At 38.6% G+C, this 24,987-nt stretch overlaps 1 protein-coding gene across 15 annotated transcripts in view; it reads left to right on the top strand.

Annotated features, from left to right (window-relative positions):
• Window positions 1-24,987, top strand: part of PUM1 (pumilio RNA binding family member 1) — a 129,299-nt gene that overhangs the window by 53,507 nt on the left and 50,805 nt on the right. For 9 of the 15 annotated variants that reach the window (XM_058553485.1, XM_058553484.1, XM_058553479.1 and 6 more), the window contains exons 4-7: window positions 2,311-2,419; window positions 3,396-3,574; window positions 13,124-13,290; window positions 15,356-15,626. The exons of 2 other annotated variants lie outside the window; for them this stretch is intronic. In XM_058553485.1, the coding sequence (XP_058409468.1) occupies window positions 2,311-2,419; window positions 3,396-3,574; window positions 13,124-13,290; window positions 15,356-15,626 (726 nt within the window). The remainder of the gene's footprint in view (window positions 1-2,310; window positions 2,420-3,395; window positions 3,575-13,123; window positions 13,291-15,355; window positions 15,627-24,987) is intronic. 4 more of the 15 variants (XM_058553486.1, XM_058553487.1, XM_058553477.1 and 1 more) reach the window with 3 other exon arrangements.

Raw genomic sequence — 24,987 nt, 5'->3', positions numbered from 1 at the left:
CTTGTATGTTTGCCTGCTTTTGCTGGCTTTGCATGTTATGACAATCTGGCAAGCTACGATGAAAGGTGACAAGATCCCAGAAGTCATTTTTGAAGCCTTGAGTTCAAGGGCTGCTGCTTTTAGTAAGCAATTTGACAAATTATTGACAGACTGTATTTGCATATGGAGGCTGGTACTTACAGAAGCTTTTCCCTGAGTTTTGAATAAAGATTTCCAAATTTGTGTGGAGAGGGATAAGCACCATAGTGAATATTTTTTGATCACCTTTGCTCTCTTTCAACTATTATATGGAGAATAAAATTAACCAACAAATGAGGTGTCACTTGTGCTGACAGTCTTTCTTCTCGCAGACAAAGGAGAAGCTGATGCGGACTCCTCTTTGCTCACACTCCCTACAAAATACAGAAAAATTGGAATGTTAGTTGGAAAGAGTACAACCAATAGGGAAAAAATTGTATTTGTAATCTTGTGAGAGGGTGTTTTTGAGACTAAAAGGAGAAAGAGAAGTTTAAAAACAAGAATTCTTGAATTGTGCTTGAGTAGTTCACGTTAATTTTCAGTGTCTTTTCTGTGATTTACAGCTATTTTGCCTTGGTGTGATGCCACTGAATGCTTTTATTGAGAACCTAATATGTGGCAGGCATTGTGCTACGTACTCATCAACAATGTCTCGAATCATCACAACAATCTGAAAACTATTTCTTTCATCAGTACAAAGAGAATGAGGCCCAGGGCAGATCAGCGGTTTGTCCTAGGACACATCAGAGTTGTCTAGTCCAGGGCTTCCTGACTCTACTGCTTAGCCATGGTCTGGCTCTCCTTCCCATCCAGTCCCTCATCCCCTCAGGTTAACAGACCAGCTATGTCTTTCTTTCCCTGAGAGAGTGAACCCAGGAGGCACACTAGGAATTGATTGCTTGTAACTGCTTATCTTCAAGTAAACCTAGGCATCTGTGCAATTACATGTCAGAGCAAAGTGGATCTTTCTTCATGATCTTGTTGGATTAGAAAATAACAAATTAGGGCCTAAAGAGAAAAAGTGTATGGGAAACTGCTTTGGTCCAGGGAGTAACCCATGTATACCAGATAGATTTATAGAGCTAGATTAAAATTATGCTGAGAAACCCAGAGTTTAGATGTGGAAAGCTGAGACTGATTTTAGTAAGGTCAAAGTTGAGTTATTCCTCCACTATCGTTGGGTTATGGGTTATAAATTAGAAAGATAAACCTTTATTGTCAAGGAGGATAACAAAAGTTTTGTGCTTTCTGGTTTTTTATTCTGTTCCCCTGAGACATTCAGCTCTCCAGGTGTGCTCTTGTATGCTCAAAAACAGTGATTAAGTACTGTTTCCAACTTCTGAGTTTCTTGTCTGACTAGTAACAGCTGAAATGAAAACATAATAAGAGGAAATAAGAGGAACATTTTAGTGAGTAAAGCTGATGACCGGAATGAAGAAGAATGGGATTCTAGTGGAATTTTACTTTGTAACTCTGGTCACGGATGCTTTGATCTTGTGCAACTGTATTGTGTTTTGCTTAAAGAGTACTAGGCATTGCTTTGGTTGAAACTAGTTCTAAAGTTCTCATATTGGTTTAAGGCCAGTGATACCTGCATTTCTATGAAGCATGGAGTGTTTTGTGAAGTCACTTTAATGGCATTACTAACTATTGTTAAAATTACTTGAGGTTAGGAGATTTTATTTCCCTTCCAGTAATGGAGGAATAGCTGTTCTATCTTCCCGAGATCTTGGAATAGGTTAATGTTGTGGTTGGGAAGTTTTTTTTGTTTTTGTTTTTTCTTTCTGGTGATGAAAGGGTTTGGTTAACAGAATCTCTGTGTATGAAGGAGGTGAATTTTGCTGCTAGCATTCATGCTGAGTTCATGCCCCAGCTTGAGTAACTTTGTATGGTCAGTACACATGTAGGCAGAAGAAGTATTTTAGTAGTCATAGGTACTTTCTTTTTCAGTAAGAGTCTTCTTAGCAAACAGTTAGCTAATAGATCTAATATTAGTCCCCTTACCCACCCTTTAAAAATCTTGGCATAGGTTAAGTGAATAATTGTAGATATTTAAGCTGAGCCTCTATTGTGATGAGTTGATCTGTGGACCCCCCTTGCCTTAGGCCTCTCTGTGACTTTTACCAGATATACAGTAGTGCTCTGATCACAATCTATATAGTCAGAACACCGTGATTAAAGACCTGCAGGGCACATGAGATCTTCAGTACCCTTGTCTAAAAGAAAGTGTTGACTGCTGTACTTTCATCCTTTATGAATTCTTTAAAAGCATCTATTATTTTTAATTTGCAGCAGCTCTTGCCAGGTAAAAAGTTTTGGGAAACAGATGAATCCAGCAAAGATGGACCAAAAGGAATATTCCTGGGTGATCAATGGCGAGACAGTGCCTGGGGAACATCAGGTAATCTAGATCTAGCATCTGTACTGTGATTTATGCCTGTCTTAGAGCTCCTTTCCTCAGCAGTTGGCAAGTCATGAATTTTATATCAGTGACATACGCATGTCAAGCAATGTCCTGTCCTGTAGTATAATTGCCATGAAGGAGCTTATATGATGTAATTTATTAAAACATAATTAACACAAAATCAAATCTTCAGTATTTTATTCAAGTGCTAGCCCCAGGGCAATGGTCTTATTTGAAATGACCATACTTCCAGCTATAACTTCTTGTTCTGTATTGCTGTCAGCATACTTGGAATTAGAAAATCCATGCCTGCCATTTGAAGTTCATGTTTCTTTTTTCTCCCCTTGCCCCTGTGTACCGTGTATGGGATAATCTATCTATAAATGTGGTTGGGTCAAATCAAGTCACTGGGCACCGATGCTCTTCTGACAGACTACCCCTGAAGAGGGATGGGGAGAACTTGTAGAGACAGACATACTGACAGCAGAAAGAAATGACAGACGATAGGGAGGAAGGAGACAGAAAACCCAAAAGGTGATGTGCTGTGTTACAGCACGGTACAGAATGGGACCTCAGATGACAGTGAGTCATCAGAAAAGATCAAATTATGTTGTTGTTGTTTTTAAAAAGGGCAGTAAAATCACATTTTCTTTTAGTAATATTACCAATAAAATATATTAAAAAGAAATTCTGCTACTTGAAAGGGGTAAACATTAATTTATCCTCTTAGCTAGATAAACCAGATATGTGAACTGCTGTATTGTTTTGCTATCCTGGATATATGAGGGGTGTGTTCTGTTTCCTTAGCTTATGTAGAATATTATGCTTAGGGGAAAACACAATAGGACTTTTTGGCTCAACTGACCATGGCAGGTTTCCTGATTCCCAGTCATTGGTTTATCCATGAGACATCACTCGTAATTTGTTTGAGCCTCTAGCTGCACTGTATCATGCTTGTGTATCTTTTTTGTAGATCATTCAGTTTCCCAGCCAATCATGGTGCAGAGAAGACCTGGTCAGAGTTTCCATGTGAACAGTGAGGTCAATTCTGTACTGTCCCCACGGTCGGAGAGTGGGGGACTAGGCGTTAGCATGGTGGAGTATGTGTTGAGCTCATCCCCGGGCGATTCCTGTCTAAGAAAAGGAGGATTTGTAAGTTGGCTTGAGGAACTTGTTCCTATCTCTCTCTCTTTTTTTTCCCCCTAAAGCAATACATGCCTGTTTAGTTTCTTTAGATATTCACAGCACTAATTACAGAGTATTTTAAAACACTTTTATTGCAATTAGATTTCAGCAAACACAGTTGGAGATGTAGACTAAACTTTAAAAATAGAGAAATGATTTTTTTTTTTTTTTGGACTCATTGATAGTAATGTGAGGTAGGAACTGAAGTCTAGATCTCAGTTCACTGGTCTACCAGAAAACACCATTTTTAGTTTAAAACAAAAAAAAATGTATAAAGAGAAGGAATTAAAAAAAGAAAGCTGAAGCTGGGGTGTCACTAGGGAATAGATCTGAGAACAGCGATTTGTCAGTACCCAAGAATCCTTAAAATGGATCAGATATGTAGGACCATTCTTGTTTTGCTAGCTATGCTTTAATTATGGAATGACCTTTGCCCCTCTTTGAATAGCTTTGCTTCTTACACCCAGCCTGTCAGGAAATTAGAAGTTCTGTTAATTCTATATCTGCATTTCTTTTCCAGATTCATTACCATTGACCACTCTGATGCTAAATTGTAGCCAAAGCAGCTTCTCTCTCTACAGCTTCTTCCCTTTTAAGTCTTAATCATTCTTCCTCAAGCATCTTTGATAGCCTTTCTCAAAACTAGTTCTTTCTTATATCGACTTTCTAGATCTAGGAGTCTTAAGATGCATTTCCATTTGCTCTTCCTCATTTTGTATTCTGTGACTGGTTTATATTCCAAGACACAGCTAGGAAGGCCATGAGAGGCACCCTGAATCTGTCTTCCCTCCTTTTCTCCCAACTCAACTTGTTTTGTACTTTTTCAAAGCATTTTCTTGCTGAAGTCTTTGTGGGCTAATACTACCTATTGGCAATCATTTAAAAGAGGTTCTTTCCCCTAAATCATATTAACAATTTTGCTTCCATAACTGTCTTACTTTCTTTATCTTATAGCATTTGTTATCAATATTTTCATTGTCATACATCTGTTGCTAGGTATCAGAGACTTGGCCTATTTTCCCCATTCCACCTGAAACTCCTTTAGAGTAACAGTAGTTCATTTTTGGTGCAGCTTCCTCAAGTGTCAAGTATAATTCTTTAATATGTTAGTGGACATTAAATGAATGATTGTCAACTTGGTTGCATGAAGAGAACAGGTGGTTTCTAAGGTAACCAGAATCCACATGGAGTTAGCTTTATTCTAGGCATGTCAGAGGTGATGCGTCAACTGACATTGACACTTGACGTGTGGCTGGAGCTTTTAATTCCACAGAAAAACCAGAAAAAATGAAGTGAAATGAACTTCCTTAATTTAAGAGGCTGATTTGGATTTCTCCCAGCTCCACATCTAGAAGGTTGGTGTGAGGAATTTAGCCAGAAGAGAATCTTCTATTTTTATAGTCACTGTCAGGAAGATCAAGGGACTAAACTGGACCTTTTCTCTGAAGTCTTGAGTACTAGCCATTCCAAAACTGACCTAATGGCTTCTGGATCTTTTGACCCTGGGTCAGGTTTAGTGGCTTGTGGATCAGATAGGAAAAGGCTTCTTTTATCTGAACCTTCCCAAGTTCAAATTGGCTGCTTGGGAAGATCAAGATCTACCCTTTGGGTGTGAGGAATGAAATCAGGCAGATGATTATTTGCCTCCTGTCCCCCGGGAAGAATGGGGTTCCTCCTCTTCTTTCACTTCATCCTCAGCGCTCTTTTTCTCTTCTCACATTTGCCTCATCTCATGAGCACAGATTCCTCAGAGGAAGTGCTGCCTTCTAATTTCTGCCAATAACTTTTCATTATTTACTGCAGGAGAAAAGTTAGTATCGTGCATAGGTAAGTTGTTAGTGTGGTGAACTGGAACCTGTATGAGTCTTGCCGTGAATTCTCTGTCATGTGTGTGACCAGTTTCTAGTTCTTGGGCGTTAGCCAGGAGGTGTGTGCCTGGGTTACAGTGAAATTTGTAGGAGGCAGAAAAATAATTGGAATTAGGAGAAAGATAAAACACTGGGACTAAATTATTACTATCTTTGCCTGTTTTTCTTTTTTTAAATAATTATTTCATTAGTTAATCTTATGATAAAGCTGTATCTTTTGTATATCTTATGATAAAGCTGTATCTTTTGTATTCAGAGTCTTGTATTTGCTTTTGTAAAGGTGGCTTCCATCCTTAGTTGTCTTGTGAGATTGGTGATTTTTAGCTCTTTTAGTGTATTGTCTCCAGAGAAGGTTAAGACCTCAGGATAGAGAACAGAAAATTGAGCTTGCTAACAATCAGATAATTTACTGAGCTTCTGAGGATTGCATAAAGATGAATGAAAATTCTCCAAATCTGTGTTCCAATTTCTTCTCATGATGAGGTGGTGGGTAATGAAATATTATCCATATTTTGACTCAAGTTGCATCTAAAGGGTGATCCAGGAGGGCTGATCAGTGACATCAAGCTACCACATTGACATATCCAATCTTTTGATGGATGGAGGTCTGAGGATGTTTTTATCAGCTTTGTGGTTGTATCTTGCTGATCTTACACCTAACCTGGCTTTGCTCTGCCTGTTGCTTAGGATGACATTTGACCAAAGATCTGGTCATGGAAACGTAAATCACTTTTTGGTTGTCATGGTGTACATGTATCTTGGAAAAGGTGAGCCTCCCTTGCCCACACACACACACACTTAAAGAAAAAAAAGACCTAGTCTGTCGTTCAAAGTGCCGTTGAGAGGCCAAGGAAGATAGAATATCTGCTTCTTGTAGATAATTGTTCTAAAGAGTGGTAATTGGTGGTTTATGACTCAGAGTGCTCAGATGTTTTTACTTTTTGGGTGGCTGTACCAACATCGCCTCCAGTAAGCCATGGAGAAGCCCCATTTTAAGCTCCTGAGAGTTGAAGACGTAATGAATGTAGACCTCAAGGCAAGTACTACGGGGCCATTCTTAGATACTCACAACAGATAATCCAGACTCTGATGAACTTTTCCCTTAAAGGCTAAATTTAGAACTAAAGTAATATACTCATTCTGTGGTGGCTTTCCTGAGCTTTCTTAAGTTCATTTTGATTGTACAAATGAACTCAATTAGTAGTTTTGGCTTCTGTGATAAGAGTACTTTTGGGCTGACAAGAAGAATCCAACAGCAGTATTTTGTTCTTAGTACCCACTTAAATTTTTGGTAGTATTCCACATATGAATCAGAAACTTCAGGTTAGCAGTTTTCAGGTTTTCAAAATCATAGGAAAGCTCAGAATACCAGTTAAGTCAGAGTTAAGTCTTTTAGTTTAGTTTAATTTTATTTATTTTCTTTTTATATCCTTTATTTTATTTATTTCTGGAATAAGATATCCCCCCATCTCCTTTCCAAAAAGTAACTACTGTATTTTGAGGTCACTGAGTGTAATCGCCCGTCTATGGACCCTGCTGTTGGTCTTTTGGAATACCAGCTGATCTTCAAATAAATTGAAGCCTAGCCAGTCAGAAAAGTGGATCATAAACTCTCCCCCTTTCCAGTGTAGGATGCCTAAGGAAATGTGAAGACCATCATAAAATTCGATTAGGGTGACGATCACCCTAACCTTGTAAAAGAAAGATTTTTAGGAAAAATACTTTGGGAAGACCTTTCTACTTGTCTGTGGAGACTGGCTGCTTTCTGACCTGAAAGATGCCTGCATACTCATAGCAATTCATTTGGGTCACAGAACTTGATGACTTTCTAGTTGTCACTGCATTTATGTTAGGTAACCAGTGCTACTTTAATTGATTTTGTTTAAAAACTTTGTGCAGTGTAATGCAGATAGAAGTCAGGGGTTTGAGTCTCAGCTGGATCTTAATTTCCTCATCTGCAACGTGAGGATAATTAAAAATGCACAAAGTCTGATTCATATGGCTATGTAATATATATGAAAATGCTTTGTAAACTTTATAAAATTTTGCTCCACAGAGTCCATGGGCCAATAGCATTATCGTCACCTGGGAGCTTATTAAAAATGCAGAATCTCAGACCCTACCTCAGACGTACTGAATCAAAATCTGCATTTTGACAAGACCCGCAGGTGATTTGTATGCACATTAAAGTTTGATAAATACTGCTATAAGACATAATTTTCTTGGAAGATTAAATTACCAGGAGGCTATGGATCAAATTCAGAAACGTCTGTCTACAGGATGGGGCCCCTTCAAATTTGAGCTTCCCTTGAGCAGGAAATCTACTTGCTCTGCTTTGCAGTGTCAAGCTTTTAGACACTGACTAGATTAAAAGTTAAAAAAAAAAACCCAACTTCTAGAAAAGCTTTTTTTGGGTTTTCATCTCTGTAATAACAAATACCATTCTATACATTTAAGATATATTTTCTTTTTCCTCCTGGATCTGTTGGTTACCACAGCGGAGGGGAACACTCTTCTTAATGTTTTTGCACACCAGGAATTGGGTGATCCTATACACAGTGGCCTGATATGTTCCGTGTTCCACTGTTCCTGAAGTGCATACCTCCCCACTTGGTTCATTTTGAAATTGGGATGCATCTTTCAAATGATACTATATTATAATTTAATTGCCAGTGTTTCCTTTTTAGTAACACATACAATGATGGTGTGTCTTATAAATTGATGGTATCTCAGATTCGATGAAATGTAGTGGTGGTGGATTGATTCTATACATACATCTCAGAAAAAATCAGTGGCACAAAAGTCTAATGATTAGAGCCATAACAGTTTCTTTCCAGAGGAAGAAACATAAGATGTCTAGCAATTTTGTAGCTTTAGGGCTGTGTGTGGGGAGATGAGTGTGTCTGAAAAAGACCGTGGGAAAAAATGTGAAAATTGGATAAAGTGCTTCTCAGAAGTTTTTTTTTTTGTTGCTTTTAAAAGAATTTCACTTTCATGAATTGCCTTCTTTAATCCTTGAAACAACGCTTTGAGCTAGATAACTGTTGTTCCTATGAATTTATAGATGAGAAAAATGAGGCTCAGAAGGGAAGTGGTGGGGCCTGGATTCAAACTTTGTTCTAATTTCAGTTCTTAGCTGTGTTGCTTTCTGCTGTGCTCTACTGGCTTACTTATTAGCTGAGTTCCACACAATAGGATCATATTTAATATGTTAATTTAAAAGTAATTTGCGTGGCTATTAACTTCGAACTTTTATTCATATTTTTTTAATATTTGAAATTCTTTATTCCCAGTAGGACTATAAGCAGCTGAACTTTAAAGGAAATTGACATTTCGGTTTTTTGGCATTTTTTTGGTGAAGAACGGACAAGTGTACACAGGAGAAACCACTATTTTAGTTAACACTGTTATGGTTTCTGGACTCAGTGTGTCAGGCAGATATGCAAAGTATTCCTTGTTAGAAGAAGGGAGGGAAATTACTGATCTCATGGAATGTGACTTCTGCCGTGTGGAGCTTTGTGCTAAGATCGCTGGAATAAGAGGAGAAGTTAACTTCTCATTTCTCTGACTTCATTCAGAATAAATAGATATTTCCTGAAATATTCCTCCTGTTATGTGAGGCTTTTGAGGAAGCTGAGCCCTAAATGGATTGACTGAGCTCCACAATGTGTGGTTCTCCGGGATCTGTCCGCTCTTCTCTCAGTCTTTTCGTATCTAGTGTTGAAACGTGTTCCTCCACCTCTATGCAGATCTGGGATCTCTCAGAACCTTTCTTGTCCCCATTCTTGAGATTTTGATTGGGCCTGGCCACTTACCTTTTGAGCACTCCCTGAAGCCTCTATTCGAGTGCTACAGGTTTGAGTTAACATTCCTCTAAAGGAAGACCACAATAAAAAGATGCTATTAATCCTTCTTTGTTTTTTCTTTCATTTAGCTAATAAACTTTTTCAGTACTATTATGTACTAGGTGATATGTGACAAAAAAGCAAAACATAAACCCTGCCTTTACGATGCTTATGTTGGATTTAATTACAGTGGTTCTCAGTTGTGAGTGCTTATTGAAGTTACCAGAGGAAGAGCTTTTTATAACATTTGTGGGAGCCTCTACAGACCAATTAAATTAGACTCTCTGGGAGCAAGCCCAGACACTTGTAAATTTTAAAAAGATTGTAATGCTCGACAGTAACTGTAGAGCCACTGCATTGTGAAAATGACAGTGTCCCTGGGACGGCCAGATTGGCTATACACTTATATTAGAAGTTAAACCATTTAATTGGCACATTTAAGATTTTAAATCTTGATGTCATAGATAATGTTAACATTATCCATCCCAGTGCATAGCTTTTACTAATATCATATTACATTTGTATAAAATGATTTATAGTTTACAAAACTTTAGCATATGCATCATTTCATTGATGTTCATAACTGCTCTGTTTTAAACAAAATTATCCCTGTTTTATAGATGAGAAAACTGAGACTCAGGTTTAATGACCTGTCTAAAGTCCTGTGACCAGTGTAAGCAGTTGAGAAAGGATGTAGGTTCTGTGCAATCTGAGTTAGTACTTTCTTAAAGACCACATAGCTACGAATACCTTACTTTAAATATTAAAAATGTTTTAAAATCCCATAAAATGTACCAGCCCATTTATACCCCTATCTTCTCTTTCTAGGGTCTTCACATTTCTAAGAGACCATTTTTATGATCCTGAACTCTGTGTTCTCTCTTTTTTTTAAATTTATTTATTTATTTATTTTTTTCCCCCAAAGCCCCAGTAGATAGTTGTATGTCATAGTTGCACAGCCTCCTAGTTGCTGTATGCGGGATGCGGCCTCAGCATGGCCGGAGAAGTGGTGCGTCGGTGCACGCCCGGGATCCGAACCTGGACCGCCAGCAGCAGAGCGCGCGCACTTAACCGCTAAGCCATGGGGCCGGCCCTGTGTTCTCTTTTAATAACAGACTTTTGACAGAATGATTTCCCACTTGTGCTCTTGATGTCGTTCAGAAATCAGGTTTCATGTCACCCATTTTTATTTAGGGCTGTTTATTTGCTGAATTTTTTTCCCGTAGTAAACTTTTATTAAAATATGATCTATGTACAGAAGAATGTTCAAGTCGTAAATGTTCATCTTCATGAATTCCCACAAAATGAAGACACCTATGTAACCATTTAGATCAAGAAATGGAAGCCTCTTTGGGTCTCCCACTTGCAAATAGAAGGAACCTACTATTCTGCTGAGGCATTAATAGCCTATTCAGAGTAGAAAAGTGGTAGCTATATTTTATATGAATGTTCTGTACAATATTGGTGAAAAACAGCCCATTTGAGGGATACCTTTGAAAATCTAGCCCTTGGCAGTATAATTGAGAATGTAAATATCAGTGCCCAAGTTTTCAGTCCAGAGTAGTCAGCTTACAGATGGGCTGAGCATCTTCTCAGCAAGCCCTGGTAAAAGGTCGCTGAGGAGAGATAATGCAGAGAGTTGATTTGGCAAATGAGTCTTCCCTGTCACCAGATTTCTTGCTTGTTGGTGAAATTTCCTATTACTTCTTTATCCCATTTCCTTCCTATTTTTGCTTGCAGACCTTTTGAAATCCTTGTGAGAAATTGGGGCTTAACTGCCCCTCCTGAGCCGGTGACTTGATTTGTAGATTTGTGGAAGATTGCTTAGGTGTGTTAGTGAGATGATCCTTTTTAATACTCTTTTATTGACATTAATGTTATCTAATTCAGGTAGAGTTGTTTGTTATCTAGACCATATCACCACCTCCTGGGCTCTTAATCTGATGATAAAGACAGTGGGAGGATCTTTCTTATTTGAGCAGTTCAGTTTTGCAGGATGTTTTTGTCATTTCAATTTTCTTCATAGTTTTTGAACTTCTGCCAGAGATAGGAAGATGAATACACAGCTTCTGTCAGTTTTACTTTTGCAGTGAGAAGAGGCTATTGTCTCTGGACATTTTGAAAGCTCTGTCTTTAGAATCTTGTCCTATTCCCATCTCTGCTTTGGGATCTCAGTGTGGTGCTTAGTTGACTATCATTCCCTTGTTTTGAACCGATAACAGTCTTGTGCTTTGAAGAGTCTACTGTGAAAGTCATGTCTCATGGCTGCCAGAACTGTAGTTTACCATCTTGATGCCACGTGAAACTGAGTTGTATATCCTTTCTAAGTTCCTTCTCATATGTGTTTCTTTGTTCATATTAGCCATGAAATCTTTCTTTTTCTGTGTTACATTTGAACAGAGAATGATTTTGAAAGTAAAATGGACTCTGGAGTGGTAGTTGAAGGGTCTGAGAATGTCAAGGTCCACAAGTCACCCTTTCTGGGCCAGAGATCTCTAAGAACTACTCTGAGAGCATCTATTGTGCATTTGCCGGCCTCCCCATTCACAACTGAGTGCCTGCTGCTCCAGTGTCCATTACTGATTTCCCGCAATGAAATTTAGTTGTAGTGACTGGAAGTGCAGTACAGCAGCTCTCATCTTCTTCTGACTGGATCTTGCCTTTGACTAGGAGCTTTAATTTGGTCCAGATGTGTTTGATTCTTTCTTAAACCAGAAACCAGTGGTGGGGACAAGCAAGGTTGCCTCTCTTTAGTTTTACAAAAGCAAAGGTTACTTGCCCTTTGATCAGATTCTGCAAAGCTCTCTGTGCTGTGTCAAGTCACTATACCAAATCTTCTTTTCCTTTTGGGAATCAGGGCACATTTGCTTTTTGTGTCCAGGTCTTAACTTAGGATATTGGTAAGAAGAGACAGACTTAATTTCCTTAGAAGACAGGACATCGACATGCTTGGCACCACATCAGTTCTTTTAGGTCTAGTCTTTCAGTCTTTGTAGTTTGAAACACTTAGAGAAATTCTGTTACGTCAGTGATTCAACTTAACATGTTCCCATGTAGTCTCAAAATAATCTGATATGGGACAGGCAGATAGTGGAAGGCAACAGATGAACATTTTACTTAGAGTACTCTTGGTGAAAGAATTTCAGTTAGATTTAACACATTTTGAATGATTAAAAAATTTAAAGTTAAGGATGATTGTGAACTATTGATGCCATAAGCTGTGAGACATAGGGTGGAACTGGGGTGGTGGTTGTGCAAATTGTCAAGGTATATATTTCCGAAGATAAAGAATGGAATAATTAAATAATTGAATTGGAATGATGTCAGACCACACTTAGCTCAATATTCGAAAGTAAGGGAAGAGTTTACATAGGCACTGGTGAAGTAGGAAATTTCTTTTTGTAGGCCTAACACTTTCCAACTTTACTGTTAGCTTCCATACCTGGGGCTTATTAGTAGTCATGCTATTATATAGAGTTAGATTTGAGAGTAGAGAAGTGGGAGCAAGAGATACAAAGTTGTGGCTGGGCCTTGGGTAGAAAGGAAAAAAATGGGGTGGTGGGACATTGGGCATGATAAGACTGTCCTAATTCTGTAACATAAATGTATGTCTGTCTCCCCCATTTGGCAAGACTTTCTGCAGTGTTCCTGCCTCTGTGTTGTCTGTTAATTAGATTGTAACGTCTTGAAAGGGCACGAACACTATCCTGTTCTAATTAGCATGCAGTGTAGTCTGGTGTCCACAGTGGTTGCCCACTATTAGTTGATGATGATTAGTGAAGCTGAAGCTATTTTTTAAACAGGGCCCGAGGGATGCAGACAGTGATGAAAACGACAAAGGTGAAAAGAAGAACAAGGGTACCTTTGATGGAGATAAGCTAGGAGATTTGAAGGAGGAGGGTGATGTGATGGACAAGACCAATGGTTTACCAGTGCAGAATGGGATTGACGCAGACGTCAAAGATTTTAGGTTTGTATGTTTTACACTTCTGATTTTTGAATGGGGCCTATGGGTGTTTGTTTTGATTTAGTTTTATTTTGATTTTAGTTTTCTTTTCCCCTCTTTATGTGTCCTTTTTAAGAATTGGGTCTAGTGTAGGCCATACCACAAAGATTGTAAATTAACGGGTAAGGTGGAATTTTCTAAGAGCTGACAATGCCTGGTGCTTTGCCATAACAATAGATTTTGCATCTGAGTAGGGCTATATAATTTGCAGAACGATTCCATAAAGATCATTTCAACGATTCTCCAATATCAGAATCACCTGGGACGGGTGCCTTGGGACTTTTCTCAAGTTTCTCCTAATCACTGTCTTGGGAGACACCATGGTTACTAGTGGAAGTGTGTCATATCTCTCTGGCATGTTAGAGTAGAGGGAAAAACAGTCGAGAACTTAGGAATTATTTCGTTTGGGACTCATAATCTCCCTTTGAGGTAGGTGAGTCAGGTATCACTTTCCTCGTTTTGAAGAACCAGAGATGCAGCTTAAACGACTTGTTCTTAATCATATCCCTTTTATGGATGCCTCTCATTCCATCTCTGGTCATGCTTGAGTTGCAGGTTTTACCCTATAATTTAATACACACAGTATTAAAATGATATTGTTTATTTGTCTTCCACATTTGGCAAGTATTCTGAATTTATGTCGGTAACCTTTAGTGATGGTTATATAATTTTGGAAATCTGAAAATCCTTGGTCAGTGATGTACAGGTAGAAAATTTAGTCTTGAATGGTTTTAGTGTTAGTCTAAAGCTAATATGGGTGTGTCTAAACATACACATGTATATAATTTTAATATATACCAAAATTAAAATAGATTTTGCATTCTCGTTTGTAGAACAGTGTTCAGTTGTTTAGCATTCCTAATCTAATTTTTGTATCTTGTGAGTGTAAAGAATTACAATCTTTGGAAAAAACATGAGGCACAGAGTAATAAACACTTATTTACACCAAACTCAGATGAGTTTGGGTATCCTCTCCATCCTGAATCTCAGGCAGCCTGTAGCAGTGTTTTGTGGTATTTCACTTCCGGGCAGGTGGTGGTGTTAGGGCGTGTGTGTGTGTATGTGTGTGTGTGTGTGTGTGTGTGTGTGTGTGTGTGTGTCAGGGAACAGGACAGTAGCTTTAATTTGTACCAGTTATAGGATTTCTTTTAGGAATGAAAGGCATAGAATGTAGTCGCAGGCTACACTCCCCTGACTAGAATATAATATTGTACTGTATTAGTCTGATTTGGACAATTGCACTGTGTAGTCCTGCAATCCTTTTACATAGGGTAACTATGGGTCCTGGGTTACCCAGGGCAGTACTCATTTATACCTGTGTCCCAGGATATTTATTAATAGTGCCCTTTTCTTCTCTTACGAGTGTCCTGGTTTGGATGATAAATTATATCCTTGTATTACTTTTAATTTTTAGAGTTGTCTCCTTAGCAGAGGCATGTCCTAGATAATGAATTTATTTTGTAGTATTTTGTAATGGTCCACTTCTTTTGGTTTCTTAGAAGGGGAAAAGGGGAGACAGTTTTAGCATTGACTGGTAGTATCCAGATAATACGTAAAAATTTTTTTCACCCTATGTAAAGAATTTTTAAAAAAAATAGAATCAGTCTCAGATGTGGAATTTCCCCTTAGAAACTACTTTTTCCATTGGCTCTATGTTTAAAGAGTAGATGTTGCTTTTTGGGGCGTATTTTACTACCTGCATTTTGGGGTCTCTGTTTTATAGATGCCACAGGCAGTGACTTTTCCAGTTCATTCTGTGTTCCTCAAATCTAGGCCCCATTGGTTAAAGGAGTTGTAAATTGATAGCAGTTACTGTAAATTTAAGGGGTGGGTTGTGGTGGGAAGGCAAGCAATAGAAGAGTCGTTTCATAGGATATAACATGTAAGCACCATAACGGGTCTCTGGTTGTTTTGTAGAAAAAGTTTTAAGTACTATGCTATGTCAAGGACATTGTCCTTAAACTTGGGTTGCTGTAGTGTCCCTCCCCGCTCAAAATAAGGTTTAATGCCCTTTACTTTCTCTGTTTAGCCGTACCCCTGGTAATTGCCAGAACTCTGCTAATGAAGTGGATCTTCTGGGTCCAAACCAGAATGGTTCTGAGGGCTTAGCCCAGCTGACCAGCACCAATGGTGCCAAGCCTGTGGAGGATTTCTCCAACATGGAGTCCCAGAGTGTCCCCTTGGACCCCATGGAACATGTGGGCATGGAGCCTCTTCAGTTTGATTATTCAGGCACGCAGGTACCTGTGGACTCAGCAGCAGCAACTGTGGGACTTTTTGACTACAATTCTCAACAACAGGTACTGTGTGTGTCTCTGTCACTCTCTCTGCTCTCCCTCCAGCCAGCACATTATTTAAGTAACTGAGAATGGGGGAAGGGAGGAGGGTGGCATTATTTTAGGCTATTGATAGCCAGCCCTTCTTAACTCAACAGTGATGTGGGTTTACAAAGCCTCTGTATCATCCCCTCAAGAAGCTGATTCCCACGCTGAGGTTATTAGCAAGAGACCACCGTGCTCTATGTGTACTTCCTTTGGCTCCTCTCTCCCCCCAGGGCGTGGTGAGCGAGTGAGATGGTGTTACCTCTTGTAACACAATCCTCTTGGATGCTAAATTAATCTCTCTGAAGATTAATGTGATTGTGATGCTATTGGTTTGTTTTGTTTTTAAAATAGTAAACTCTCTGTTACCACTGTCAGGAGCCCAGTTTCAGGTTGTCGTATTAGTTGTGTCTTTTTTTTTTTTTGTTATAATTTTATTTATTTTTTCCCCCAAAGCCCCAGTAGATAGTTGTATGGCATAGTTGCACATCCTTCTAGTTGCTGTACGTGGGACGCGGCCTCAGCATGGCCAGAGAAGCGGTGCGTCGGTGCGCGCCCGGGATCCGAACCCGGGCCGCCAGTAGCAGAGCGCGCGCACCTCACCGCTAAGCCACGGGGCCGGCCCAGTCGTGTCTTTTAATTAAGTGAGTTACTGCAGATATCAAACATACCTGGTACCCTTCAAAAGAGTTAGACTGTGAGTAGGGGACAAACACACAAATCACTCAACATAAAGTCTACAGTGAAATTACTTGGCTCTTTGTTTTATTCATAAATCCCTGGAAAATATTGTAAATGTACCTTCTGGTTTGAAGGCATGGTATGACTAACTTGAGGGTTTATTGATCCTTCTGTTTAATTTTTTTTTAAAAGGAAAATCAGCTGTCTGAGTTATAAGAGGGTGCAGGTAACTTCCCAATCTTGTTAAATACCATAAGTTCTCCGTTGTGGCTGGAAGCAGTTTGATGGGCCATGAATTTCTGATACTCTTCAATTTTAGACTGGAAGATAAATATAAACTTCTGGGTTTGAAAGGTTAAAATCTCATTTTGAAGTTTAGAAATTCTATATCTGTGGGAAGAAATTGGCTTGTGGTCTTTGGAGATCAGTTGTACCATGCTGTCCCTTTAGTTGTTGTCATAAATGGCTGATTTTAAATGAATTTTGATTGATAGACAACTGGATAATAAAGCTAACTGTATGAAGTTTACAAAAAGAAATCCCTTCAAGGGATGAAGTGATGTGTATGCTTGGTGCTCAATATCAGATGGATATATTAGGTTTAATTAACAAACTCTTTTTCCAGAGAGAGTGAACTAAAAGTTTACAGTATTCTTCCCATAGTTTAAGATAGATATGCCCACCTCTCCGTAAGAATTGACTTTCTGTGCTTTTTCTCTTCTTTATAAGAAGCAGTCTTCTTTCACTGTTTTGCCTCTTTTCACATGAATCCTCAAAACAGCAGTTTTGAGTGAAGCCAGAAATCACTTCAGGTGCTGAAGATAGCTTAGACTTCAAAATGTTTTGTGCTGCATCAGCAAATGGAGGGATACACTGTAACTGTGTAGACTTCAGTTTATCCAGCTTAGGATGCGGTAATCCTCTATCTAAGTTGAGGTTTGTGAGTGCAGGCTGTTCCTAATCAGGATCCTCTAACCTAGTTATATCAAGAAGTTTTATCTGAGTTCTTTCTTTATCTGAGTTTCTCTGTTCTCTGTCTCTTTGGTCTGAACTTCCCAAGCAACTCTTAGAACTCTGGTCATTTTTGGGTCTTCTATTCCCAATCTAACCCTTTCTAACTCTTTGCTTATTATTTAAGAAGTGTTTGTCTCCAACCTCTTATGAATGAAAATCTAGTTCTCTTTCATTTAATTGTTCTTTACTTCATAGTCAGAGTTGGGATTCTCTTTTGATTTATTGATCTCTGGTTTCAAAATAATTTTACCATTTTTTTGGAGATTGGATAATTATTAGAACTTGGACAGAAATGTGCTTGTGCATACCCACAAGTAGTTAACACGATTACCTTAAAGACAGCACCCACTCAGATTTATGAAACTTTTGGGTACCTTCACCACATATCCCATTTCAGCAATTTTTGAAAGTGAACGTTGTTATTTTGAAAGTTTAACTATTGTTGGGTTCTGGCTTTTCCCATATATGAGTTGGTTGCTGCAACATAGGGGAATTGTTACAAAGATATACCACCATCATATGATGTGATCACTGTTGTTTTATTCCATGGGCCCATAATTCTTGCTTTTCTGAGTAGATTGTTGTACACATTCTAGTACTGGGTGCCCCAGTAGCATTGCCTGGGAACCATTGGCTCAAGACTCCTAAGTATCTTCAAGACCCTTAACCTCTCAAAACCTTTTGATAGAAGCCAGTAGTTGTTAAGAAAGAAAGGTCCTTTTTTTTTTTACCAGAGATTGGTGTTTGTTCTTACATTTTTATCCCTCCAATCTTTCTTACCCTTTTGCTTTTCATCACATTTTAAGCCCTTTCCCATTTCTACTAATTTTTTTTTTAAATTTTATTTTATTGTTTTCCCCAAAGCCCCAGTAGATAGTTGTATGTCATAGATGCACATCCTTCTAGTTGCTGTATGTGGGACGCGGTTTCCGCATGGCCGGAGAAGCGGTGCGTCGGTGCGCGCCCGGGATCCGAACCCTGGGCCGCCAGCAGCGGAGCACGTGCACTTAACCGCTAAGCCACGGGGCTGGCCCATCTACTAATTTAAATTGTTCTCATTCTTGAAGGTTCAGTGCTGTTAGCTTTCTTGATCTCCAAATCAGAAAGTTGTCATGTCTGTCTCCTTAGAACTCGATAGTGCTTTGTGCTTCCTTAAGAAAAGGAGTCACCATATTCTGCCTTGTGTTATGACTACTTACTAATAGTTCTTGTTAAATCGTAAAATCCTTGAGAATAAGGTCTGGGTCTTGTCTCCTCTGTGTCTTCTGCTTTGCTTTAGCAGACCAAGTTTTCAGGGAACTTTTTCCATGTCCCTATTATAATATCTCAGAACATCTCCCGTATTTAATACTCTTCCCAAAACTAAAGTTTGAAACCAGCCTTCTAAGAGGTATGGAGGCCACTCTTGGAGGCCTAGCATGTATTCTAATATGCGAGTCCTTTAGACCTAGCCCACTACCTTGTCCTTCAGATACAAATAACTGGACCTGTTTAATATCCAGGAAATTTACCTCCTGGATCAGTATTTAACTTGTTTAGGGTTGTAGCCCTCTGTTGCCGTCTAATCAGAAGCCATGGTCCTCTCATCAGAAAAATGTACATAACTTCTTTTGACACTCAATTTTGTGGATAACTTCAGGGAGATCACAGATCTGTGGACTGCAGATTATAACCTCCTGTTTGCATTTTTTGTTCCCACCTGTAGCCAAGCATATCTTTCATGAATGAAACAGGCTCCCCCCTACCCCCTGGCTCTCAGTTTAGTTATTGTGGCTCATTTGATCATTTAAATAGTGTAAGGAAATGGTTGATGACAAGTGATGAGACCATTCATGCCCGTGTCCTAGGAGCGAACCTTAGAGCAGAGTGTACTCTGTTCTCTGGGGAAGGAAAGACTTCTGGAAGAGGAGATCTTGAGCTGTGCCTTGAAAGAGTTGTTTATGTCAGCAAAAGAAGGAAAATTCCAGTGGAGGAAATAGTGAAATTAAAGGCTTAAAATTAGAAATTAACAGGTATGTGTTCAGTAGATAATGTAGAAGCAGTCACGCTAGGTGGTGGTTGAGGTTGAAGAAGACTGACTTGTGAGGTTGCATAGGTTGTGTTGTGGGTCTCACTGACTTTGCTGCCTTATAGGCAATGACAAGATATTGTTAAGAGGGAATGACTTAATTATCATGGTTTAGTTTTTTGTGCTGAGTGTTGGTTTAGCAGCAGTTTTGGACATTCTTTTTACCCATATTAATCAATTAACTGTTGACTGTTGTGTCCTTCCAGGAACCTTAGGTTCTGCCCATAGTGAACAGAGTTGGTGTTCATAGTAAGGCTATCATACATGAGACAATAGTGGAACAGTTGAGAACCTAAGTGCTAAGTTGTTTGGTTAGGAATGCTGTCATACCAGGGGAGGGCTTGATGAGGACCAAGGTTGCATAGACCTAACTTGAAAGACAAGTAGAGTGTGTATTGCTGCAGTTAAGAGAGCAGAGGTATAGAGATGGACATGACCGTGGTGTGGTCTTAGGCTGACAAGAGTAGAAGATACATGTAGAAGGGGAAAAAGAGATAGATGCCCTTGGTGATTGAGTTCAGGTCACAGAGGCCTTGAGAGCCAGGCCTGAGTCCCAGACAGGATTAATGATTGTGAGGATAGAACCAGAGATCCAGTGTGGCACATATTTTTCTGTACATTCTGCTCTTTTGTCTTGGCTTTCTTAAATGGGCATCAAAGACTAATCATTTTTTTTTTTTTTTTAGTTTTGAGTTATTTGCTACAATAGGTAGGGTAGCTTTATTTGTGATTTTATGAGGGACTTTTTTTTGGAAATTGACAAAATAAGTCATTCCTTCGTGTGTCCTATTTCCTTTTAATCAGGGCTTTGATTTGGTCTAATAAGTTGGTTTCATAAAACTGTTAATATCAGCTTATATTGAGATAATGTAATGTAGAGCAGCCTAAAAATACAGAAAAGGTAATTTTCATTTAGTTGATTACAAACTTAATGGTACTTAGGGATACTTTGAGTTTTGGGTAAAGTTACTTGCCTAGTCACTGTTAATCCTAAACTTAACTTTCTAAGAGGTTATTTAGAGCAGAGATTCCTTTTTTTGTGCTATGAACCCCTTAACAGTTAGGTGAGATCTGTGGACTGAATTCTTAGAATATTCTTTTTAAAATGTACAAAGTAAGTAGGATTACAAAGGAATCCAGTTACATAAAAATAGCTGTAAAAATATTTAACAACAGATTTAATGATGTCTTTGCTTCTTTATCATTATGATGCATGAAATAGAACTAAGTGTACTGGCTATTACAATGAGCATAAACAAGATTTTGAGATGTCTAACAATCATAAAGTAACGTGAAAATATGTGATTTCTATTGGTGATTAAGTCACAGACGTATTGCTAATGTTAGTGTGATTTGTTGCCTACAATCATAATTGAAGGACGTGCTAACTTTTATGAAAATAAAGATAATTTAACCCATCCCAGGTACGAAGATCCAGGGTTAAGAACCCCTAATTTAGGGTAGTTTGAAATGCTCATTTATATCTGTGGAGTATTCTCTCTTTTTCCTCACTTCCCCTCTTTGTCTTCTCCTTAATCCTGGAAAACACAGTGAACAGTTCATATATAATGTGTTCATGCCATTTTGTGTTATGATGCTTGAGTAATATTCTTTAATATTTTTTTTTTTTGAGGAAGATTGACCCTGCGCTAACATCTGTTGCCAATCCCCGCCTCCGCCCCCCACCCCAGTACATAGTTTGTATATCATAATTGTAGAGTTGTAGCTTTTCTGTGTGGGTTGCTGCCTCAGCATGGCTTGATGAGCGGCGAGTAGGTCTGCGCCCAGGATCTGAACCGGCGAACCCAGGCCACCAAAGCGGAAGGCGCAAACTTAACTGCTATGCCACCAGGCCGACCCCTATATAATATTCTGTATTTTAATTCTTTCAGTATACTATACAGTTATCTATATTTCTCTAAGTATATTTTAGAAAATTATTAGTAGGTTTCGTTATATTACAATAATATATAGCAGAAACCAAATCCAGGATATTATGTTTGTATAAATTAATCAGGTTGATTGTTGATGTTCTTTATTTAGAATTCCGTAAATCTAAAAATAGCCTAATGTAGCATGTTTTACGAAATTGTATACTGATGTACTAATAAAACTCACCTGCTAAGCATGAATTTTAACAAAGAAAAAATACTCTGAAAATCATAATTGAAGCACTCTATTCATTTCTTTATAACCCTTATCAGATGGGAGAGGAAATTGGCATGTATTGCTTTTAAAAGATACGATAGTGATTAAATGTCATTCTTATGAAGCCAAGTGTCTGCACAGTTTTTTTTTTTTTTGGTGAGGAAGATAAGCCCTGAGCTAACATCCATGCTAATCCTCCTCTTTTTGCTGAGGAAGACCGGCCCTGAGCTAACATCTATTGCCAATCCTCCTCCTTTTTTTCCCCCCCAAAGCCCCAGTAGATAGTTGTATGTCATAGTTGCACATCCTTCTAGTTGCCGTATGTGGGACGCGGCCTCAGCATGGCCGGAGAAGCGGTGCGTCGGTGCGCGCCTGGGATTCGAACCCAGGCCGCCGGTAGCGGAGCGCGCACACTTAACTGCTAAGCCGTGGGGCCGGCCCTGCATAGTTTTAATATAGGTATTTAATATTCTTGGCTTTCTTTTCAATTTACAAATGAGAGAAAAACTATTCTGTCAGTGTCATGTGTACAGTCACTGTTCAAGTGCTGACTTTAGCTAGCAATTTGGTCATTTGAAGCTTATCTTTATTATTATTTGACTTTGCTGAAATTTTATGATATGATTTTCCTCAGAAGATTTATTTACTTGGTGGAAGGATATGTTTTGTTTTTCTCATCTTATTTAGAAATCATTTATTTTGGAATCGGATTCTTCAACTGCTAAAGAAATGTGAAGAATTTTTTCTTTTTAAAAAATTTGGCAGCATGATTTATTAAACCAGAAATCATTAAATCGTTAGCTGATCATTGCAGTTGTTCAAATAACCTGGTAAAAAATGACCTTTGATCTGGAAGTTTGAAACAGTAGCAAACTATCACAAAATTTATGTACTGCGGGCTGGCTCCAAGATACACTTTTTTCTTAATAATTTATAGTCCCATTATTGATGTAATATTTTTAGTATTTTGAAGGGTTTTTCTCTGTGAATCCTGACAAGAGACCCATGAGGTAGGACAGCTATTATATTTTTACAGATAAGAAAATGAAGACATGAAGCTAAGAGACTTACTGAAGGTCTTATACTACAAGCTGTGCAAACGCCTATATTTTGGTTTCTGGCTCCAGGTTGTTTCCTTTGGACCTAGTACTAGAAACACAAAGCCTTTAGTATGTGGAGTTGTCTCACCTTCAAATTCAACTGCATTCATAGTTTTTCTGCGTGGAGTATATTGTAAAAAGTACTCATCAACAACAAAAACACAAAAGGTTTTTCTGTCTTCCCTGTTATCTTTGTGACCTGCTGACAGCAGTTGGTGCTCGTGAACTCAGTGAGATTTTGACTTTAACACTGATTCGGAAGAGTCTTGCCCTCTGCTTGCCACATGCTGGGCTGCCTTGTTGGAGGAGGAGCTGTAAGAGGTGACTCATGGAAAGGTTGTGTCTCTGTGGGGGCCCTCTCCCCATTCATCAGAAAGAACATCACACATAAAGGGCTGTTCTGAGTGCTTTACGTGCATTAATTTTAATACCTATAGCAACCTTCTGAGTTAGACTTATCTGTGTTGTCCCCATTAGAGAGAGGAGGAGAATGAGGCACAGAGAGATTCTCTTGCTCAACGTCAGATAGGAGGTCAGAGGTGGAGCTGAGATATGAATCCAGGCTTTCTGACCCTAGAGTCAGTGCTCTTCTCCCCTATCCGCTATGCATATTGCTTTAAACTGGTAAAAACCCAGGGCTGGCAATACATTTTATTGGGTGGGCAGGGGGGAGTAGACCATCACATTCACTAACTCCATACTTAAAATATATATTACTCCTCCAGATTCTGAAAACTCAACAACTGTGTTTTTATGCCAACAGTTATTATTGATAACAGTAGTAATAAAAACAGTATCTATCTTTTATAAGATGCCAGCTGTATGTCAGTCAGTATGTTGAGTGGTTTTGACTGCCCAGATTCCTTTCTGGAATAAAAACCCTCCAGGGTATCTTTTGTACGGTTATGTAGTGACAAAGAAGGGGGTCAAACCAGCTTGCTTATATCGTTCCCAAATTATGCCTTCAGTATTTGTTAGGAACCTTGATAAGCTTGAAATAGTTGAGATATTTTCCCCTGCATTCAGTCTCTTGAACAACTTATGAATTCTGCCCAAGTAAATTGTAATCAATAGTGGTCAATTTATCATTATACTGACCTTAAAATAAGCATTTTCTCCAAATCTCACAGTGTTGTTTCTCAGTTACGATTGGCTTGCTTTGGGAAAATCATAAAAATGTTAACAGAGCTCAGTGCTTTGCCCAGCAGATGGCTGGGCAAAAACTCTACAAATATAGAGTTTTTCAGGATCCTTTGGAATCCGTTACTTGCCAATTACCCAATTTTGTTTTGAATACCCTGTATTTCCAGTTACTATTGGACCATTTACATAAAGAGAATGTGCCAGAATTGCTGTAATCTATGCTATAATCAAATCTGCCTGCTGTAGATGCATAATTTACTTTTGTTAATTGTTTACTGTAGAATGCACTCAAGGAAATAATTCTTTCTCTGTTCACTCTAATCACTGAGATATTAATCAACTCTCAAATGTAGGATGTATGGGAGCTCTTGTAGGGCCTGTATGTTTTAGTTAAAAGTAGTAGTCCCTACTCTCAAAGTGTGCTAACGTGGTGGTGAGAACCACAAGCTAATGTGATGCAGAATGATTACTTTTATGGTATTCATACAGACTATGTATTTGTATATTTACAGATACAATACACATACATATAATGAGTTACATGTAATGTTAAAAATATATGAAGCGAGGATAAGTCAGGTGGAATGGCCTTGGAGTACTGTTTTTGGTTAATAAATAAAGATAACCTTAAGAGTTGTGTTCTGAACACAACAGCTTTATTTCCCTATCTCTACATCACAGCACCTAGCTAATAATAGGTGCTCAAAAAAAAGTTCGTTGAATAAAATGAGTTATTTTATTTGTAGCAGGGCAGAGAAGGATAGAGGGAAGAGGCTAGCATGAGCAATGTCTGAGATGTTAAATATTTCAAAGGGTTTTAGGCTAGGAAAATTCCAGAGACCCATTGAAGAGATAGTAGATATTTAGTGGAACTATGAGGTATTTTTACAACCTCGGAAAAATTTTATAAATAACTTTCCACTATTTTACTTGTTTTCTCTGTCCTGGCTGCCCCTCTTGGGTGGACTGCTGTCTGTCAGGAATACTACAAGATGCTGTCCTTAAAACAGAAATTTGAAACCAACTTGGCAAAAATCACAAGATCATAGCTAGGAAATAATAATGATTGGCTCCCTTCCTGGAGTGAACAATTGTTTTGATATGTTTGTCAGTAGATTCCAGTATTTCTTTTGAAGACTTGATATTGAATCAATGCCTAAAAAGTAGTGCTGTTTATCAGCATCAT

This window comes from Diceros bicornis, chromosome 13 (genome assembly GCF_020826845.1).
Source record: "Diceros bicornis minor isolate mBicDic1 chromosome 13, mDicBic1.mat.cur, whole genome shotgun sequence".
In the NCBI taxonomy this organism is placed as follows: domain Eukaryota; kingdom Metazoa; phylum Chordata; class Mammalia; order Perissodactyla; family Rhinocerotidae; genus Diceros; species Diceros bicornis.
This window is presented reverse-complemented; position numbering and strand designations above follow the sequence as displayed.